Source organism: Gossypium hirsutum, chromosome A01 (genome assembly GCF_007990345.1).
Source record: "Gossypium hirsutum isolate 1008001.06 chromosome A01, Gossypium_hirsutum_v2.1, whole genome shotgun sequence".
NCBI classification, from domain to species: Eukaryota; Viridiplantae; Streptophyta; class Magnoliopsida; order Malvales; family Malvaceae; genus Gossypium; species Gossypium hirsutum.
In genome coordinates, this window is record NC_053424.1 from 9971455 (window position 1) to 9994001 (window position 22547).

Below are 22547 nucleotides of genomic sequence, written 5' to 3' on the forward strand. Positions count from 1 at the left end.
GTCTCCCTCATGACAGAGTACTTCTGCTCTTTGGCCAAACATAGGCGAATTGTTCCACATGCCTGTCTATTGATCTTGGCCCACTCCTTGTCATCCATCTTGTCAAGTTTTTCTTCAAGGGCTATATCCAGTTCTTGCTGACATAAGACATCCAGGATCTCACATTGCCACATACCAAAATTATTGGTACCATCAAATTTCTCTACTTCAAATTTCGCATTGGTCATAGTAGTCTTTGACGATGACTTTTCCATTTTTTTCTCCTCAATCCCAACTACAGTACGTGAACAGTGCCGTGAACGATCGTATTCCCCAAGTACGAATCTAGCTCTGATACCAATTGTTGTGCGGAAGCGTGTAAAAGAGTAAAATTATTGTACTAAAAAATCACACTAAGTTCAATTCCCAGGAAAGAGAGGTGGATCACAAGGATCGCTTAAGTACCAGGTCTTTCCTAGCCAGAATATCCCTCAATCGTAATTTAATAGCACAATAAATCACTACAATCACACACACAATTCATGCAGAATAATACAATAAAGAACACAAGAATTTAACGAGGTTCAGCAAATTTTGCCTACGTCCTCGGGCACTACCAAATATATTTCACTCCAAAATACAAGTGAGAATTTACAAAGAGAGAGAGAGAAAACAATGCCTTAAGTAGAGAATGGCAAGTTTGAGATACAGAATGAGAGATGGTTATGCCTATTTATAGTTGAGGTTCAGGGATCAACTTGCAAAGTCACTTTACAATTAGGGACCATATATTGCAAATATTCAGATTTTATTATGCCAATATCTCGATACCCATATCTTTGACTTTCCAATATTTGATACTCATATCTTTGACTTTCCAATATTTGATACCCATATCTTTGACTTTCTATTATTTGATACCCATATCTTTGATTTTCCATAAATATGGATAATTCTCAATAGTCCGGATCTTGGTACTAACGCAAGTACCAATATTATTGTAGCTATACAATGTCACTTCCAGTTTCATCTTCCTCTATATGATGATGGGTTTTCCTCCATTGTCGGCAAGGTACGGTGTCGGTAAGATAGGTTAACATTTTTACAAATTTTATGCGAAATAAGCAAATAAAAAGTGAGGGGAAAAAAAGCATGAACTGATGCCATTAACCTTATCGTGCATGAAGTTGCTTCCTAATTAAAATGATGTATATCATTAATCTTTTAGGCTGCAAACATGCAAAAGAGATTTACTTATGGTTTCCCATATAGGAAACTCTAAATAGGATTATGTTAAAGTCATCGAATTTCGGACTTATTATGACATCAATCGGCAATGACCTAGTGATCTAAATGTAACCCTTTCCTTGTCAACAACTAAAGTAAAAAAGTTGGGAATCAAGATGGCTTAATGGGTTTGGATTAAACTGTGTAATGGGATAAGATAAGGTTAATGATGTTAGCGGCTATGAAGTTAGATTTCACCCAATTATCACTATCCAAATTAAGAGGGCTAATATCTGCTTTCGAAAAAAAAAATTCACCTTGGTTTAATTTGTGTATTCCTATAATTTTCATATATACTTTTGTGTTATAATCATGTTTAATATATTTTGGTAAGTTAAAATTATTCATGCTATATACAATTTGATGCATTTGTATTATCACCATAGTCATATAGCATAATTGTATTGTGTGCAATATTGTAAAGTGTCCGATATCTAAAAATTGTACGGTCCAAAAAATGAAATGAAATAAAGGGAAGGAGCACTACGAATAGAGAAATTAATTTCCCATTAAATTTGGTAATCAATTATCTGGACTTTTCTTTTTTTCTTAAGCCGAAATTCATACAATGAGAATATTGGATATAAACATGTGGACAATTATAGAGGCAATGTTGCATGAACTTAGTACATGTAGGGACCTTGAAAATTTTGAGATGACACAAACAAGAGCAGATACTGCAAAAGCTTTCTCCCATGAAAAAACCTTTAGAAGATCAGGCACCATACATATATATATTCATGCTTTTTAGCTTGTTTTCAAAATCCTCATTATTTAGCTACATGACTCTATCAGTCATTATTGAGAAGATAAAATGAAAAGGGATACCACATAATTAATATACATTTTATCTCCTAAACTTGTCCAAAAATATTTAATTAGTATTTAAAATTTTTTAATATTTAGTTAATATTTGAATTTATATTTAATGACATATATTGTTTCAATTTGTTAACCACGTTAATATTTTAAGGATCAACATGTAATTTGTTATCTGAACTTGTCCAAAGTACATAGATAATACCTGAACTTATTCAAAAAATACTTAATTGGTACTTGAATTTGTTCAAAAAATTATACATTTTTTAATTAATTTATATTTTTAAAATATTTTTAATTTTTTAATTTATGTCCATTACATGTTATACTAAAAGGCTATCACATGTCACTCTAAGATTAGTTTTTAATGCCACATCAACACACACTAATGGTGTTAGTGCAGAGTTACTAACCTGAGTAACGGAATATAAATTTAAGCACCAACTAAATAAAAATATTTAGGTACCAACTAAATATATTTCAATAAGTTAACCTTAAAGAAAATTAATTCTGGAAAGGTATGGCAGGTAGGCAACCAAATTTTTTAAGGTTGGATGTCTCTAACTCCATCATTACTTTCAAGTAGCTCAACTTTGCTTTCTTGTAGGCAGTGCTGAGGCCAAACAAATTTACTGGGTAGAACCCTCATCTCATTTTGGAGGACCAGAATTTTTTAAATAATAATAATAACAACAATTTTAAGAATTAATATATTATACATCATTTGCAAGATAGTTGCATGAAAAACATATAAAATTTCATCTCAAATAAAATTTGTGTAAACGTATCAACTTAATTTTTTATATCATCTTCTTTACTACTTCACTTAAGATTCCATCGATATTAAATGCTTTTAGAAGTTGAGGTAATTAAATGAGGAATAATGTCAAATTTAATATTTAATATTTATATCTTTTGTTAATTTAATTATCTTTTTTTAGTTGGATTTAACTCTTAATCTTTTTAAAAAATTTAAATTTAACCATCAATCTTCTAAAAAGAGTCGAATTATTATCTTTGTGCTATTTTTTGTTTAATTTTTACGAGTTTTTTTATATATTTTTATAAATTTTGAATTTAAAATTTTGAAGTTATTTGTTGCAGTGACATATAAAATAAATAGTGATATGTCAACATGAAGTACACGTAGATTGTCACTTAGGTTGCCACACCAACATAGTTAAAAGATTAATATTTAAATTAATATTTTCGTTAAAAAAGTGATTTGACTTTTTTGAAATATTAATAGCTAAATAATGATCAAATTGATAAAAGAAAATGTAAATGTTCAAATTTAGTATTATGGCTTAAATTAATTCTCACTATTTTTCTTTCAAGCAAGTTCATTAAATATTACTACATTCAGGGGCGTAGCTAGGGGGCTGGTAGGGCCCAACTCCCCTAAAATAAAAAAAATTTCATTTAGGCCCTTTAAAATTTTTAAAATTTTAAATTAGTAAAGATAAAACTATACTTTGACTTTTTAAAAATGATAAAAATTTAATTTAATATATTAAAAATTATAAAAATATATATTATAAAAATAATTATTTTATTATAATTTTTATTATAATTTAATTTCTACCCTAAAAAAGTTTTGAGCGATCACAACATTAAAATATAAAAAAGTGAAATTTAGCATGTAAAACTATGATTGCATTTTAGATGACAAAAAAACATTATAAAAAAAATAAAAAGGCAAAAACCTTAATATATATGTGTGTGAGAGAGAAATTTGGTCTGAGGTTCATGTCGGTCGATTTCTTTTGCCAGCTTCAGACCCTAGGAAGTAATAATAAAGTGGTATTACATAGGTATAAAAAGAAGTGAAAAAACACAAGGTCCAAAGACCTTTTGAAGTGTCAAAGGGAGGAGACTATGATACAACCTTAACCCTTAAAAGAAATAAAAAGTTACAAAAAGAAAAAAGGTTTGCATGTGATTATCCAATAGTTTAACATTAACCTTTGATTTTAAATCTTTTTGACAGCCAATTAACATCAGCTAATGCTTCCATTCCTACAGTACTCAATCATGGTAATTAATTTGTTTAACTCAAAATCCATATAAGATAAAATAAAATAATTTTCGTACGTCCATGTTAAGCTACAAGATCCACTCTTAACGATGAAGTGATAATTCTTTTCTTTATGGATTTTCGTTTTTTGAACTGTCAAATTGCAGTAATTTTCTTCCTTTCCCCACGATCTTAGTGCATGGCGACATGCTATTAAGGACCACATAATTGGTTCCCTAAACCCAATTATATTTTAAGTAAAATTTTTATTATAGTCATCCAAAAAATAATCATAAATAAGTGACTGTCATTTTATGTTGTTTTCATTTCAATCATTCGCGGTTAATTTAGTTAACAATAATATTATTATACATTCACTTAATTTTAATAAAATTTCCTTTTAATCACTTATTTTATCTTTTTTAATTTTCATTTTTTTAAATTAATTTTTCCTAGTAAAAGGGAAAAATATGAGTTTTATAGAGAAAATTTTAGGTTTTTATAAGGAAAAACCTATGTCTTTACATAGAAAAACCTACATAAGATAAATGACTAAAATAAAAACTTATTAAAGTTAGATAACTAAAATGAGTGTACAATAACATTGTCGTTAGCCAAAACAGCAGGTGACTAAAATGAAAACATTATGTACCAATAGTGCCTTATTTTCAATTTTCTTTTCGGTGATCAAAATGAAAACTTGTGAGAGTTAGATGACCATATGTAAAATTTACCCTATATTTTAAAAGTTATGGATTTAAAAGAAAAAAACCTCTACGGAGAAGAGATTGTACGAAACTATGATTCCACATCATCCTTATCCCTTTCTATTAGAAAAATGATAAATTAAAATTTTCCTCCTGATTTTTTGCATTTTTAGTTGGATTTGAATTTTTTCAGGAGGAAAAATTTTATTTTTTCATTCTTCTATTGTAAAGGGATAAGGATGACATGGAATCATAGTTTCATACAATCTCTTCTCCTACCCACGACCATAAAAAGCTAATCCAATTTATTATAGAAAAGGGCTCTATTTATCCATCAACATAACAAAGGCTTTAATCTCAGTATCATAAAACATTATGACATGCTGACAATTAGCTCTCTCACAACTCAAGCACAACATATTTGAAGTGATTGCAAGCACTTAATACAATAAGGAAATTGGCCTCGAATGGTTCAAAGTGGCGGGCAAAAAATATAAAAGAATTGAGCGGGCAAAAAATATAAAAAATTGAGCATCCATCAAACTAGAGAGAACGATAACAAAATCATCCCTAAAATCACTTACAAAAGTAAGACTACATCTATAAGCAAGATTAAAAAACGTGCTACAAGAGAAAACAAAAACTTTTAAAAGTTAGCGCTTATTAAACAATAGAAAACAAACAAAAAAATTATAAAACTTAAGACAACACAAGTCCAAACTTGTGAAATCATTTATTATTCTAAAACTCTCAAAATAGAAACAAATTAAGAAGCCAACGAAAAGTCACCCACTTTCCCAGAGAAACTGTTAGTGGCCAATAGAGTTTTAGTGGCAACATGCACCATCATCTATTCATCATAACTTGTGAAGACAGCAAAGATACTCACAATGTAGATCTACAAATTAAAAAGAGAGAAGACATGTGTAGTAAATGAGGAGAAGGAAGAAAGAGAGGGTTGATGGGAGGGAGAAAAAGGCAGGTGGTAGCTAACTCAAAAGTTGGCATCGTCTCTGGAGAAAACAAAAGAAAAGAAACAAATGGCTTAAAAAAAATCAAGGAGTAAAACTTTAAATGTAACAAACCGATTTGAAATAACATATCTCAAATATATATATTTGACACATTGTATAACATTTATTAATTAGTAAAATAGAAAATAGTGTAGGACTCAAGAATAATACTAATAATTTTATTTAAATATAATTAAATATTAATTATAATTATTATAATATTTTAGGTTTTAGATTTAAAATTTATAGTATAGGATTTAGGGTTTAGGGTCCATGATTCAAATCAAGATTAAAGTTTGAGTTTAGAATTTACAATTTACAATTTATATTAAGTTTTAGATTTGAAATTTCGGATTTATATTTAAATAAAGTTATTAGCATATATTTGTAAATTCATAATTTTATTTCACTAATGATAATGTGTCGTGCTATTAATTATTGACGATATATGAAACTTATTTATTAAGAATGTATAAAAAATCAACCCATCTCAATATCACACAATGAAAAAAATTAGCTCAACAATGGTAATGTATACCTCGAATTTATTAAGAAATGGAAAATTAAATATTTGTCGATTGACTTTTAGTTCAGTTGGCATCGATATTGTTGCCAGTATAAGAGAATGTGAGTTTGAGTATGCTGAGGTACATTACCCTCTTATTTAAAGCTTGAGGAGGGACTATGAATAATTTTAGGCATTGTATAAAAAAATAAAGACTAAAAAACTATGATACTACACTCATATGAAAGTGAGTAAATCAAAAAATAAAAAATAAACATTTTAGGTGTTGTTGGGATGGAACTATTCAAATCACACACCCTCTCGTGCTATTAGATCTCTTTTATGAAATATTTACTACCCCACATGTGTTGAAACTATGATTGATCAAATCTCAACCAATGTGTGGGATTTTAAGAGAATATTTTATATATATGCCCTTTTAGCAACTTAATTTCACGTGATCTTCTACGTGATTTCATGGTTATTTTTAAAATCTTTGTTAATTATTAATTTAATTAACTACTTGTATGCACGAAATCATGCTTACTAAGCTTTTATAGGATACATGTAATTGCACGATTTAAAATTAATGTTACGATTCGCACGATAAATATTAAAGAATGCCCTAAGTTATATATATTTTTTTAGTAAAACCCTACGTTATATATTTATATAGCCAACAACCTAATAAAGTAAATAATAAGAGATTTTCTATTAGCATCATAATTCAAGAATCAAGTCTGGTGTAACTTATTTTCCTGTTAAAAATATTATAATGTATGCTTATTTTGATTAAAAATTTTGGGGATGCTAAGGTATAATAAATTCCATGAACTTGCAATTTATAGAGCTATTTGTTACGAGGATAAGAAAATTTCAAATTATTTGTTACCTAGAAGTGTGTAAAATAGATACATCCTTGAACAAAATATTAAAGAGTTTGTTTTTACCACTTAAGACCCCTGTCAATCTGAAGGTAGAAAAAGCAATAATTGAAATGAGTCATCAGAGGCGAAGTTAAATTTTTTTTAAAGGGTCAAGATTAAATTATATATTGTTGTGAAAGTTAAAATATAATTTCATCATTATATTGCCTTATATCTTTATGGTTATCAAAAGGACTAAATTAAAATTCTAACGTTTTTTTGCAACCAAACTATAATTTCACCATATATTACCTAGCATTCTATGAATTTGGGGAGTTTAAAGGTGCAATTTTTCATTTTAGGGGGGATTAGGGCCCTTTCTGCCCCTCCCTTCACCCCTATGAGTCATGATGTTTGAAAAAGAGACATTTACCCAAGGGCTCAGTAAGAATGTTGACAATTTGATCATCATTAGAAATAAACTTGACTTAACTTGCCTTGAAAGCACTTGGATTGAACTTGTTCTCTGATAAAATGAAAATCCAACTCAATATGCTTTGTTTTTAGCGTGAAAAATGGGATTATAAGAAATATATATTGGACCAATATTATCATACCAAAAAAAGTAGTTGGTTCTTACAAAAGAAAACCCAGTTTAAGTAACAAGGATTTGAGTTACATAATTTCTACTATTGCATTAAAAATGGTGTTCTATAAAAGGTTGAACCTAATGAACACTTGAACTTGATGAACCTAATTTCTACCATTGCAGTAACAAGGATTTGATACTTTCAATAGATTATCAGGCAATGGTGTTCTACAAAAGGTTGAACCTGATCAAGACTTGAACTAATCATTGCCATTTTTGGACTGTTGTTCTTGGTCTCCCCCACCATTATTCTTGTTCTTAGGCTTGGAAGACTAGAATTTGTCTAGATTTTTCATGCCAAACTTGACCAAGCCTCCAAACATACTAACGTCTAGAATGTGAATAATGCAACTAAATATATGAATTTGAGGCTGTTTTCGCAAGTATACAAGCTAGGTTGTAATATGGTTTTTACAATGAAGTAGGTGAGTACTCCGAGGATCGTATTCAAGGGAGGCGGGTACTAAATTAACTTTAACCTAAACAGAAATAGATCTAATTAGTACTTTAAATAAATTATATTACGATGAACATAAAAAATAAAGAAGCTAGATTTTATAAGAACATAAATAAATAAAAAACATAAATGCATGAACTTTGGAAAAGTAAAATCTAAACTCAACCAAATCTAAGCAAGGATGATTAGCTCACTTTGGTGATCAGAACTAATTCCCATTTCGGTTTTCTACTTCAATCAACAAGACGTTACCTTAATAAGATCTCTCGATCTTTCACTAAACTAACAAGTCGACAAGAACTACTTATCTCTTGACCTCACAGTCCAGACTGGTTCGGGGGTAAGGGGGTCATGGATAGGCCATACCAATTTTGAGTTAATTCCCACCTAATTGACATCCTAGGGTCGTCAATCCTAGAGTAAGTTCTTCTTTTCCCAAACAGTTGATCCGTTGGGGAAACCCCACAGAGCAATCAATTAATCACACTTCTACTCACTAATCCCCTATAAGAGGAATAGTTCCTTATGGAATCCATAAACACAATAAACTTGATAAACAATATAAACATAAAGAACGACTCAAGAATAAGGTTTAAGAGAATCCTAATTATATTGATGAAAGAGAGTTGGTCAAATCCACAAATTAAATTCTCTGTTGAACACAAACAAAACATCTGAAAATAAATTTAAAGCCTAAAAGAAACCTGAAAACTAAGTTACAAGGAAAATTCTAAATTAAGAAAGTTATCCCTCAACAAGTGTCTAAAAAGCCTATTTATAGAGTTAAGGTTGACTGTTATCCTTAGCCCTAGGTTGGCTAACGTTTTTGTGTTAATTTTCATTGTATAGACCAAAATGCCCTTCGCTCGTAATTCTTCCCATACAGGGCCAGTGTCACGACATTAAAGGTAGTATACTTTGGCATCAGGTTCAGGTTCAGGGGTGTGTCACAACATCCTCTAACTGTGTTGCGACACCAAATGTAGTATTTCCATTCTTGTATTCTGCTCCCTATGTTGCGACATTAGACTCCTCTGTTGCAACACGACAACCAGCTTTGAGCTCTTATGCCTTTGAATGGTGTCCTACACACTCGTTAAGTACGTTGGCTCACCCTTAGGCCTCATTCGACCCCTAAGTTCATAAAATGACTCAATTTACACTTTTTATTGAATTAAAACTAAAATAGAAAAACTAACTAAAACATAATATAATCATTTGTATCCGAGCCCCTTAAATATGAAAACTAGTTGAATTTGCTATATCGAATTATAGCAGATCACTTTGGTAAGATCCTAGACAACCTCTCCACTACAACTCTTATTTGGCCAAAGGCTTTAATCCACCATGAAATATAAGAATGTAACACCCCTTGCTCAATCCAATTACTAGATCCAAGTTGTGGAATGCCACATTCATTACTAGAGCAACTACAATCAAATTCATAATAAAATAATCATTTTACATTCATTCACACATCAATCATGATTTAAATACAATAATATCTCATTTCTTCGTCTCAATTGAGCTTACAAAAGCTCTTTTGACAACTCGAGCATGAAATAGAACCAATTTCCAAAGTTTTAAAAGTTCAAGGCCAACGTGACCTTAGGCCACTCGACATCATGGCATGACTCATTGTCAACTGACGTTGCGACGAGGAAAGTTGCTCGTCATGACGAAGACCCTGTATTTGGTAAAAATGAACCAATTTGTTACATATTTCAATGCTTTCAACCACAACCTTTCAATATAATCACTAAGTATCAACTTCATTTGATACAAACATACCAAAAACATACCCAAACAAGCCCAACAATCAAATTCTACTTATTATCAAGACAAACAAAACTTATATACATATATATGTGTGTGTGTGTGTGTGTGTGTGTGTGTGTGTGTGTGTGTGTGTGTGTGTGTGTGTGTGTGTGTGTGTGTGTGTGTGTGTGTGTCTCAATTCAACTTAACAACTAATTCCATTAGAACACAATATCCAAACCAAACCAATCCATATGCATACCTAAAAATCACTATATCTAGGTTTAAACCTTACCAGAATATGTCAATTAAGTTGGTACATACAAATTCAAGTTGCCATCAAGTATTCAATACCTATCCATCATTTAAACTTCAACAATTCAATGCCAATACCAATTACCACACATTCATCAAATCATTCCATACCAACTTTACTTATGTCAATTCACTTAAAACCATGCAATTTCATATGCCATAATATCTCAAGCATATACACCAAATAAACCATTCTAAACAAGCATCACCATAAGCAACATAACATACCAAGCTTTGCAATTCACTTCAACTAATATACATCAAAATTACCTCGAGACACCTTAGATATATACATGCTACAACCCAAGACTCAAAATGATCAAAAGCTACCAAATCAATTATAGGATAGTGGAGCTTTGGCTTGACATATTCCATAAGGTAATGACCTACAAAGAAAAGGGGAAACAAATTAGGTAAGCATATAGAACGCTTAGTACGTTCATAGGCATTAAACAAAAGCTTACCTTAAATTTCAATTAAGCACAATAAGTTACTAATCTTAACATAGTTGGCTAGACATGTCAAAACACACATCAATAAGTTGAGTTTAATATATAATCAAATTATATGATATCACAATCATATAACATGTCAAATCTCAAAACTCATTCAATTAATAAATGAATCAACCACATACATATCAAGTCATGGTAACAATACATTGTTCAACTCAATTCAACATTTTTCCCAATGAACATCAAGATTATTATGTCTCATATCAATTTCTCATTTCATATAAACCGTTTCGCCCAATGAAACCTAGTAAATAGACTCGAATACATAGGTATCTACATCACACCAATTGCTCATCTGAGCTAAGTATATTCATGTCCAGGCTAAACCTTTATAACAACACATCTAATTGCTTGTCCAAGCTGAATATGTATACATGTCAGGTTGCCCATCCAAGCTAAAGCTTTAAAACAACATCAGGTTACTAGTCCATGCTAAAGTTGTTTCACATGTATCTTCAAGTTCGCAACAAATGTTGGATCTTGGTAACATCTGTAACCAATCATGTACAAGCACGCACAATACCCTATTGACATGCCAATCGTATCTTAATGGGTCTCTTTTTCAATTATAATCATCATTTTACAGTTTAGTCCAATTCTCACTTTTTTCGTCGATTCATAATTAAGCACATATATAATTACAAATCAAATAAACAACAGCATATATAAACAAATACCATATGAACTTACCTAGTCAAAACAACAAGCAAATTGAATCTTCAAGAAATATTCGATAATTTTGGCTTTTCCTCGATTATCTCTGGTTTGATTCAATTCTTGGTATAAATAATTATTTTAGACAATTCATCAATACCAAATTTTTGTATATCATCCCATGATATGCAAGAACCTATTTAATTCCATTTTTTGAATGCCTCTTAAGTTTTTCATTTTATTCAATTTAGTCCCTAAACCGAAATAACTATATCTTTCAATTTTGAGCCTCGATTTTAAAATCGATTTCAATTACATCTTTTTGGGACCTACTATCTATTATTACTGAAACTTTACCTTAGTTTCATAATTTATTCATTTTAGTCATTATGTACCAGCCATATCAAAAGACTCTAGTAGAGGAAGATACATGCAATTGACCTTGTTTTCATATTCTTCATACCATCCAAAGCATCCAAGATTTGGATATCGATCAATTTCATCCACGATTGCATGTTGTGGAGGGGCCAATTTGAGAAACCTCTTCAACCATGTGCAATTCACTTGCTTTTCCTCTAATTTAATCTCTTTCTTAAACAAAATGATATCTATCAATCGATCATGCTCATACTTCGATCCATTTCTATTAGCTCTAGTGACCATCTACTCGTCGATTATAAGGTCACTTTTAAAAGGACTCTTCTAACATTATAGTTGCCTCCCCACATGAAAAATATAGTTTATGCATTTTAGACTTCCATCTTTTCAACAAGATGACAGGAAACTTGATATCATTATGAATTTTGTCACTGTAGATGCCACATATAAACCAACACTCTTCAAGCAATCTACAATTTGTACATCACCTCCAAAATTTTAAGTTATGTCAAGCGCAAACAACTCGATCTTTCTATTGTTAAAAACATCAAAGTAATATTTAATTTCACAAAATTTTAAAAGAATTTTTGCAAATATTATAAAATTTAAAAAATTAAGTTGAAAATTTTACCATATTGATTCCATAGTTTGCTAAATGTTTATAAAAACCTTAATGCAACCATTTTTCAAAAAAAAAAAGTTTTTTAAGAGAGTAGAAGAAAACTTTTAGTGGAAAAGAAGAGAAATCAATGTGATATTTATAGGGGAGAAGGTCGATTCCCATTATTGTCGATTTCTTTGTATTAAATGGGTTTTTTGAGGAACAGGAAAATAAATTATCTCAACATCCATAACTGTAATTTATAGTTCTTCTTTCCTTATTTGCAAGGCACGGAGTTGTATGATAGATTTGACATAAAATAAAACATAAAACTCAATATGATGTGAAAATATTCAAGTGTAAAATAGAAATGTTTTTAACTTTTGTTTATATTTTAAAAAAGAAAAAAGAAAAGTGTATGACTTGGTTTGGATAATGGTAGAGGGAGAGAAGAGAGGAGGAAGGAATGATCCAGATATAGTTTTATGCCGTGTCTGTCTGTACCTTTTATGTATTTGTTTTATAAATTCCCGGGAAGTAATAAATCCCCCACCAATTTTATCTTCTTAAACAAATTTTCTCGAGATGTTAAAAACTAAAAAAACAAACACTAGAAATAAAATATGTGTTATTGAAGTAATGTCAAAGGTCAAAGATTTGCATTACTGTCTCTGTCTCCCACACTCACACATTCTCTATTCCCTAAAGCACAACAAATTTACATTTCATTCCCCTGCCTTTGGCCCAAAGCACTATGCACTCCCACTTGCCTCTGCTCCTACCATGGCTGTCCCACTTTTCTCTAAATTAATTCATTTTCTATACTCTTATGTATTTGATGATTTAAGGTTTAGTGTATACTGTATCGGGTAAGTCCATTTGACTGGTCAATTGAGTCCGGTGGGTTAGTACACGTGGCGTAAGTGATGATTTGATGATGTGGCAGCGACATCAACTTGAGGACCCTTTACCCAACAACTTCACAAGATTTCTGGGCTCTGATATATTGTGTGAAACTATTGATACGCTGACGTGGCGATTTGTTCATTCTCTTAAATCGCCTCTTATCATCGACTTACTATTCTGTATTTAATTAATACATTATCCTTCTTGGAGACTAATAATTTCAAAATGAAGAAAATGTGAGTAATAACAATATGTACAGAAAATTGGTGTGACAAACAATATTAAAAGCTATGTTTTACCATAAATAGAATCAGATCCTATTAAATGGCATTCCATTATTCTGTTTTATGATTCCCATGAAGATATTTCTATATATACACACATAATTCATTTATTATAACAGGCAAAGCATGTACCATCATTCTAAAAATTGGCACTAGTTTTTAGAGGAAGTAAAAGGTGAGCAATGTGAGAAACATGTGAACTTGCAACAAAGTAAATTATATTATTTAATATTCATACTAACATTTAATGTAAGGAGAAGATAAGAAGATTTGGCAATACAAATATTTCATGTTAACAAGTACGTCAATTAATAATGTTTAGTTGGAGTGGAACTTAGCCTACATTTGGACATCTTGCGTGTACCCATTCAGATATAATGTATTTTACCTAAAAAAAAAAAACATACAAAAAAGCAGAGATAGTTTGGGATATGTTAGGTAGCGAATGGGAGGACAAATGGCTTTCAATCAAGTTGAGAGAAAAACCCTTGTCAAACTGATCTTATGAAAAAAGCAGTAAATGAAACAAACTTGCTTTTCAAGAGGGTTTGCATGATTTTTTTTTTGTCAAAGGTTGTTAGAGATTGGTTTGAGAAAATAACATACACACTCTCTCTTTCTCTAACCATGTCTTTTTTATATCATGGGTTGTTGTCCCCTTTCATCTTCCCATTTCATGTCAACTACAAAATGCTTGCCTCCTTCAATGTACTAACCCACAATTGTTGGCTTCAAGAGTAGTCATTATTCTTTTTTTTTTATCACCCAATTATGAAAACTTCATTCAACTCTTAGCATTTTTTTTCTTTTGGTCACTCAATTATGAAAAACTACAAAATATCATTCAACTGTTTAATTTTATCTTTTTCGGTCACCCAACTATCTTACATTTTTGAGTGTTTCTATTTTTACATTAGCTAGCTGGTGCCAAAAGAAAAACAAATTTGAATAGTTAGATGGTCATTTTATAATTTTTCATAGTTGGGTGACAAAAAAAGTTTACTAATAGTTGTGTGACTACTAGTGTAGTTTACCCAATAAATAAAGAAAAAAAAAGTTATAATAATAAACTTTGCTCCTGCTGTTTATTATTTTTCTCATTTTGGTCCTAATTTCTTTTATTGCTTTGACCAATTTAACCTTTAAATTTTAGTTAAATTGATGTTTTCTTAGACAAAAAAAAAAGATTTAATGGACTGTTAAAATTTAAACGTAGCCTGCATGATAGTCTATATGTACTTTACTATTTATGTATGTACTTTTTAAATTTTTCATAATTTTTTTTAAATTTTTATTTTTAAAATTTTTATAAATTACGCATTGCTTGTCATGCAAGTTGTCATATTAACGCTATCCAAGCTTTTTCATCCAAAACAACAACAATTTGATTAAATTTTGAAGGTTGGGGGCTAAAATGGTTTGAAAAAATTAGAGCCATAGTGATAGAAAAAGGTAAATGTTAAATGTTAAATTTATTGGGGTAAACTACACCATTAGTCACTAAACTATAAATAAGTTTTTATTTTGGTCACTTAACTAAAAAAGTTACAATTTGGTCATGAACTATTCAAAAGTTCTCATGTAAGTCATTGAGCTGTTAAAATCGATGCTATATGACTTTCTCTAATCACACTACTTGCATAATCAAAAGCTCTCTTTCCCCTTCTATTTTATAGTTCAGTTTTTTTCATTAAACAACTTTAGACATCGGGAATCTGTGAACTAAAATTCAAACAGTTTTTTTCTCCAATCTCCGACAATGACTGTTTGATCGACTTACATCTAAGGTATGATCTTCTACTCGTCGATAAGTATTGATCAACTGTACCAATCGTCAAATCGTCACTTGGAGCTTACTGGGGAAACTTAAAAAAAATTTTTAACAACCCAATGACTTAAATAAAAACTTTTAAATAGTTCAATGACTTAAATGAAAACTTATCAATAGTTCAGTGATTAAATTATAACTTTTTTTAGTTAAGTGATCGAAATAAAAATTTCCCATAACTTTGTAACTAATGGTATAGTTTACCCAATTTATTATTATGTCTTGAGTCATAGTAAGAAAGTATTAGTCAACTTATCATACCAAGAGAAAAACTTGACATATATATTAACCCTTTTATTTGGCCAAACTCCAAAGTCAAGAAAAAAAATAATTGAAGGCAAAATGAAGTAAGAAATGGAAAGTGATGGATGAAGATATTGTTTCACATTGTCCACCGTCTTTTAAGTATTTACTATTTTATTGTAACCCTACCTATGACTTTCATGCGTCCTTCCAACACATACCTTCTTATATAATCTTATTTTATACATTACAAATAACAAAAAGTCATAGTATGTTAATAATTAGTAAAAAAGTCTTACAAAATATTGGTGCAATTATATTAGTTATGGGTCTATTCCATCACCCGGCGTGCATTTTTGGTTAGGTCAACAAGTTTTTCCTCTTTTTTCAAGCTTACTAACTTTATCTTTTTTAATTTTGGGTAAATTATATTATTAATCACTTAATTATGGGTAAATTTTCATTTTGGTTATTTAATTAAAAAAAGTTATAATTTAGTCACTAGCGTTTTCGAAAAAAATTACTACCAAACTGTTAAGTGACTAATGGTGACACTTTTTTAACCGGTATAATAATAATTTTAATCCCTATATTTTATATTTTTTTATCAATTTGACCCTGATTTTATGTAAATTGATAAAAATTAAAATTCTTTTTGAAAAATTTAGAAAATTATAAAAATATATAAAAATACATTCAAAATAAAAATAAAAATAGATAAAGGGAGAGACAGCGAGGGAAATTTGTTTTTCATTGTGTGAAAAGAAAAAGAAAAAGAATTGGAATATAACTTAATTTTTTATTATTTGGGTTTTGAAAAATAATTTAAATAAATTAAAATTTTGTATCTTTGGTTAAAAAATGGAATTGAAGTTATAATATCAATTCTGGAAGAAGTTATTCAACAACATAGAACTCAACTTATAGATATTACTAATTTGACTCTATTTTGTTTTTAATGTGTTATTAGATTTGAATGATCATTTTGGTTCTTATGTCTCAATATTGAACAATCTTGAGCTTTAGTACGATATAATCTTGAGTCTTTTTGTATTAACATTAGTCTTTAATTATATTTAAGTTTTATATCTAATGAATATTATGTTAAGAGATTGAAATTGATCTATTTGTTTATTCATTTTTGTGATTTTATGGCAATGTTGAAGATTTGTTGTTACAATAACTTGAATTTTTATATAGAATTTTCTATTTCTTTAAATAATTTAAAGTTTTTATAATTTTTATATAGAATTAGGGTTAAATTGATCAAAAGTATAAAAATTAAGGCCTAAAATTATTATTATACAAACAAAAAAGTGCCACCATTAACCGCTTAACAGTCGAGTGGCTAACACAAACAATTTCGAATGCATTAGTGAACAAGTTGTTACTTTTTTTTAGTTAAAATGACCAAAATAAAAAATTTACACATAATTGAATGACTAATAATAAAATTTACCCTTTAAATTATTATTATAATATTATTTAATATTTCTTATAATTAACTTTTGTTCACATGAAAATTGCAATAGAACAGTAAAATAATTAGAAACGAAATTACTTTAGCCTTGTTTATTAGTTCATTGAAAGTAGGTTTAATGTTTTAAACTTGTTTGATAACATATATATATAAAAAAATCATTAGTTAGAATTTTTCAATGAAAACTCATTGAAAAAGATAAGTAAATAAGGGTCATTTATCATTTAAGAAGACTATATTCAATGAATTTATACTTTATTTTTTTATCATTATTGTTAAAAGTCTGTTTTATAATATTTCTATTTTAACACATTAACTTTTACCATATATATTTTTATTTTCAAAACAAAATTAATGGTAAAATATTTTCAAAATCTAACCAACAATTTATTTATATTCAACATTTAATTTTATATAATTCAAGTACAATACTTGTTAAATTCAACATTAAAAATCCATAATTTCACTTTTTTTATTTATCAAATACCAACTTAGTCTCCATTTTTATATATGCTTTTTGTTTATAAAATTAAAATATTTCATTATTGATTAAATGATTAGTTTGTTTTTTCTATTATAAACAAGTCAATAATCTGTTTTTAAATTTTAATTGACATAAAGTCGAGATTCAAACCTTTATAAGCCCTTACCTAGTAAAAGTGTTAAGAAGATCTATATATTAAGAGTCATATTGTAATTTGTCCCTTCTATTTGAAAAATAAGTATATTAGTCCATATACATTAGATCAATGACAAACTGGTCATTCTATTAAATATTTCATTCATTTCTATTGTTAAAAAATTATCCTTATATGTCAGCATAAGATACACCTAACATACCATGTGTTACCATAAGTTATTTCGTCAATTATATCAATTTTTAATAGAAAGAACCCGATTTATTTTTTTATCTAATATATAAATATACACCTTTTTAATAAAAAATATAATTTAATTTTTTATACAAAAATCTCCATTAAAAATATATTTTTATTAATAAAATGGAGGTATAGTAATACAAAGTCAAAGTCGTAATAGAAATTTGTATAGTAAAAGTTGGGGGCATGACTACTCCTTCTATAAAGTAAGTAATATTATAACAACATATGTAAGAAGCCGAGCTTTTGCAGCCGATTAGGTTCCTAGTAAAAATAAAGTACGTGAAGGAACTGAACTCCCATTCGTACACGTGTCAAATTGTAAAATTTGACAGCCAGCTGGCTAGCCGGTCCCACTTAAATCCTTTAAACAAGAAAATAATAAGGAAAACGCGCCCCTCCCAATTATTTACCGTACGCATCTAACACACACACATAATTTGTTTCTCTTCTCTTCTCCATTTTCTTTTCTATTTATCTTTTCAAGAGATATTGACATATTGTCTCGCGAGAACTTCAGAGTAAACGCCGTTTTTTTCATCTGTTACTGGGAAATGCAATTTACAATTACTTGAAACCTAATTTAAAGGAAATTGGCTGCCGGTATTTTTTGAGACACCCGCGGTACAAGCGCGTTTGTACCGGTGATTTTACTGCGGGATTACCGGGAATTGCCTGTCAACCTTTTCTACCCGGTTGAACTGGTTTTTTTCTCCATATCTATATCAAATTACGCTTTATCAATTGTATTTAAGCATATACATTGTCCTTTGGAAAAAAAATCAGTAAATTAATTATGTATTTTAAGTGAAAATTTCGTGATATTTAATCAAATAAATTGGTTTTTTTTATATATTAAATTGTGAATAGCAATTTTTAAATAAAAAGAATTAATATTTTTCTTTTTTAAAAATGATAAAATGGGATAATTGGGTACTTGGGATTTTAGAGTGAAGGGAACTGATCAAAGTTAAGGATAGAACTTGAATTGGGTATTTTGGCATGTTTTACTTTGATAGGAAAAAAAAATGAAGCATATCGGAATATTCAAATTTCTTTATCTTAAGGCATGCAAAAAACAAAAACAAAAATAAAAATAATTGATAAATAAGAAAAGAGAAATTGACGTATATACCCTTAATTGTACCATTATTTTTTAAAGCTCAAGCAAACTTCAATGCTCCATCTATTTATACCCAACCCCTTCCTTCTTTTTCCCTCACACCTAAACCCAAACCAAAATAATAGACATCCATTTCATCTATCAAACACCCTCCTCTCTCTCTCTCTCTCTCTCTCTCTCTCTCTCTCTCTTTCTTGGCTCTTAAGAAAAAGGCCTTTCTTAAACAACAAATATCAGAATCATGCCTGAAGCACCTAAGAACACACTTAAACCTACTGCAGATTACAACCTGGAACTGAAGAACAAGAAAACCCTTCAGTTCATTGAGGATGTGACTTCAAACGCTGATGAAGTTCAAAAGAAAGTCCTTGAAGAGATCCTTTCACGCAATGCTCATGTTGAGTACCTGCAAACACGTGGCCTTAATGGTCACACTGATAGAGAGACTTTCAAAAAAACCATGCCTGTCATCACCTATGAGGATATCCAACCCCATATTGACCGTATTGCCAATGGTGATACCTCTCCCATACTTTCTTCCAACCCCATTTCTGAGTTCTTGACAAGGTCAGCAAACTAAACAACCCTTTTTCCTTTTTATGCATATGTTTTTTTTTTAAAGGTTTTTTCCTGTTTTCGTTTCCTCTCCTCCTAGGCAGGCCATTTCAAACTTGACCTGTTTTACAAGCACATCAGTGATAGCCTGCCTTGTAGATTTCATGTTTATTTTGGTTTTGGCTAAACGGATGGTCTTGGTTTCTTCTTTGCAGCTCTGGGACATCAGGCGGGGAGAGAAAGCTGATGCCAACAATTGAAGAGGAGTTAGGAAGGAGGTCACTGCTCTATAGCTTACTGATGCCTGTTATGAGCCAATTTGTCCCTGGTCTAGACAAAGGCAAAGGAATGTACTTTTTGTTTATAAAATCCGAGGCTAAGACACCTGGTGGCCTTGTGGCACGCCCTGTTCTCACTAGCTATTACAAAAGCATCCATTTCAAGGATAGGCCATATGACCCTTACACCAACTACACTAGCCCAAATGAAACCATCCTTTGTCCCGATTCTTACCAAAGCATGTACTCTCAAATGCTTTGTGGACTTTGGCAACACAAAGAGGTCCTCAGGGTGGGCGCTGTTTTTGCCTCTGGCTTCATCAGGGCCATCAAGTTCCTTGAAAAACATTGGCGTCTCCTTTGCAATGATATAAGAACAGGAACCATTGATTCCCAAATCACTGACCAATCTGTGAGAGAGGCTGTTATGAAAATCCTGAAACCTGATCCTAAACTTGCTGATTTCATTGAGGCCGAGTGCAGCAAAGATTCATGGCAAGGGATCATCACAAGGTTATGGCCTAATACAAAATATGTGGATGTGATTGTGACTGGGACCATGTCACAGTACATTCCCACTCTTGATTACTACAGCAATGGCCTCCCTCTCGTCTGCACCATGTATGCATCCAGTGAATGCTATTTTGGTGTCAACCTCAACCCTCTTTGCAAGCCAAGTGAAGTTTCCTACACTCTCGTTCCCACAATGGCCTACTTTGAATTCTTGCCGGTTCAAAGGAACAATGGCGTCACTAGTTCTATTTCTGTGCCCAAAACTCTCAATGAGAAAGAACAACAAGAATTGGTTGACCTTGTTGATGTTAAACTTGGCCAAGAGTATGAGCTTGTTGTCACCACTTATTCAGGTACATCAAAATAACATTTTTAAGAATTATTGTATAGTTTTAGAGACATCATGTTTATACTTTAAGAACTGTAGTATAACTTGTCTATATCTGACAGTTGAAAATAATGCTTTTGCAGGACTTTATCGTTATAGAGTTGGTGATGTGCTAAGGGTAGCAGGGTTTAAAAACAACGCACCGCAATTCAATTTCATATGCAGGAAAAATGTAGTTTTGTGCATCGATTCAGATAAGACTGATGAGGTTGAACTTCAAAATGCTGTGAAGAATGCAGTGAACCATTTGCTGCCATTCGGTGCAACATTGGCTGAGTACACTAGTTATGCAGATACCACAACAATTCCAGGCCACTATGTGTTGTACTGGGAACTTAGTCTCAATGGTAACACCCCAATTCCTCCTTCAGTTTTTGAGGACTGTTGCTTAACCATTGAAGAGTCCCTCAACAGTGTATACCGCCAAGGGCGTGTATGTGACAAATCCATTGGACCTCTTGAGATCAAGGTTGTTGAACCAGGGACATTTGACAAGCTGATGGATTATGCCATTAGCTTAGGTGCATCAATTAACCAGTACAAGACTCCAAGATGTGTGAAATTTGCACCCATTGTTGAGCTGTTGAACTCAAGGGCTGTGTCTAGTTACTTCAGTCCAAAATGCCCCAAATGGTTTCCTGGCCACAAGCAATGGAGCAACAATAATTAAGGGAAATGAAGGGAGAGATGCTCTTAATTGGTAGCTTTTCATGGAAGTTCACAACCACTGTGGGTGTGATCATCTTTGGGAAAAGTTAAATGAAGGCATTGTAGGTTAACCCCTCATGATTTTATGTTTATTTTCGCTTTGAACGTTTCTTGTAACTGTTGTTTGATATGCATAGGGACTTTTGATTTAGCCATGTACAAAAACAGTTCATGTTTCAAGGAAAGCTCTTCCCCCCCCCTCCCCCCGCCAAAAAAAATAGTGAATTTCTCTTTGTTGTTTAGCTGTTTAATCTCTCCATAATCATCACATTTCATGGGAATTTGGTTCATAATTCCAGCCAGGAATCCTGCCCACTGAACTCTCATGGGCCATTTACTGAGACGGCAAACAAGAAAGACAAGTACCATAAACACCCATCATTTTCCATAATTTTCAAGAAAAAGCATAACAACTTTTTTCCACTGTGTTTATCCATTAACACTTGGTAAATTATAAACAACTTAATCTACTTTTTTTTTAATACATGTTCAAACTTCAAATGACCAATAAAACTACATACTGAAAAGGTCAAAGCTAATCTCCTGGAATCTAATATCTACGGGGAAAAAAAAAGTAGAGTAGCTTAATTATAAATGAAAAAACAATGATACCCTTTTTCAGTACAGTAAAGCGAATCAAATCTCTGTCAAAAGATAATAGCCAGCTTTGGATGAAAGAGCTTATTACCATTAGCATCTGTTTACATGCACTAAACAACACTATTGCTCAAAATCCTTCATTTTCAAGAATAGAAGGGTTTTTGTATCAACCTCCAACTCCCTCCTCCCACACCTCCATTTTCAGTTTATTTATTTAAAGAAAAATAGGCATGATATTTTCGT

The 22547-nt window shown here is 30.7% G+C and overlaps 1 protein-coding gene across 1 annotated transcript; it reads left to right on the forward strand.

The window, feature by feature from the left end:
• Window positions 1-19355: 19355 nt before the first annotated feature.
• Window positions 19356-21855, forward strand: LOC107918077 (indole-3-acetic acid-amido synthetase GH3.6). Its single transcript, XM_016847581.2, has 3 exons — window positions 19356-19829; window positions 20033-20961; window positions 21080-21855. Exons 1-3 carry the CDS (start codon window positions 19504-19506, stop codon window positions 21664-21666), a joined length of 1842 nt encoding a protein of 613 aa, XP_016703070.2. The 5' UTR covers window positions 19356-19503; the 3' UTR covers window positions 21667-21855.
• Window positions 21856-22547: the final 692 nt, after the last annotated feature.

Bases quoted from the DNA above. Each gene is read 5' to 3' on its own strand.
- LOC107918077 (XM_016847581.2), top strand. From the start codon at position 19,504: ATGCCTGAAGCACCTAAGAACACACTTAAACCTACTGCAGATTACAAC. The intron at 19,830-20,032 runs GTCAGCAAACTA...TCTTCTTTGCAG, and splicing joins ATTTCTGAGTTCTTGACAAG to CTCTGGGACATCAGGCGGGG. The intron at 20,962-21,079 runs GTACATCAAAAT...ATGCTTTTGCAG, and splicing joins TGTTGTCACCACTTATTCAG to GACTTTATCGTTATAGAGTT.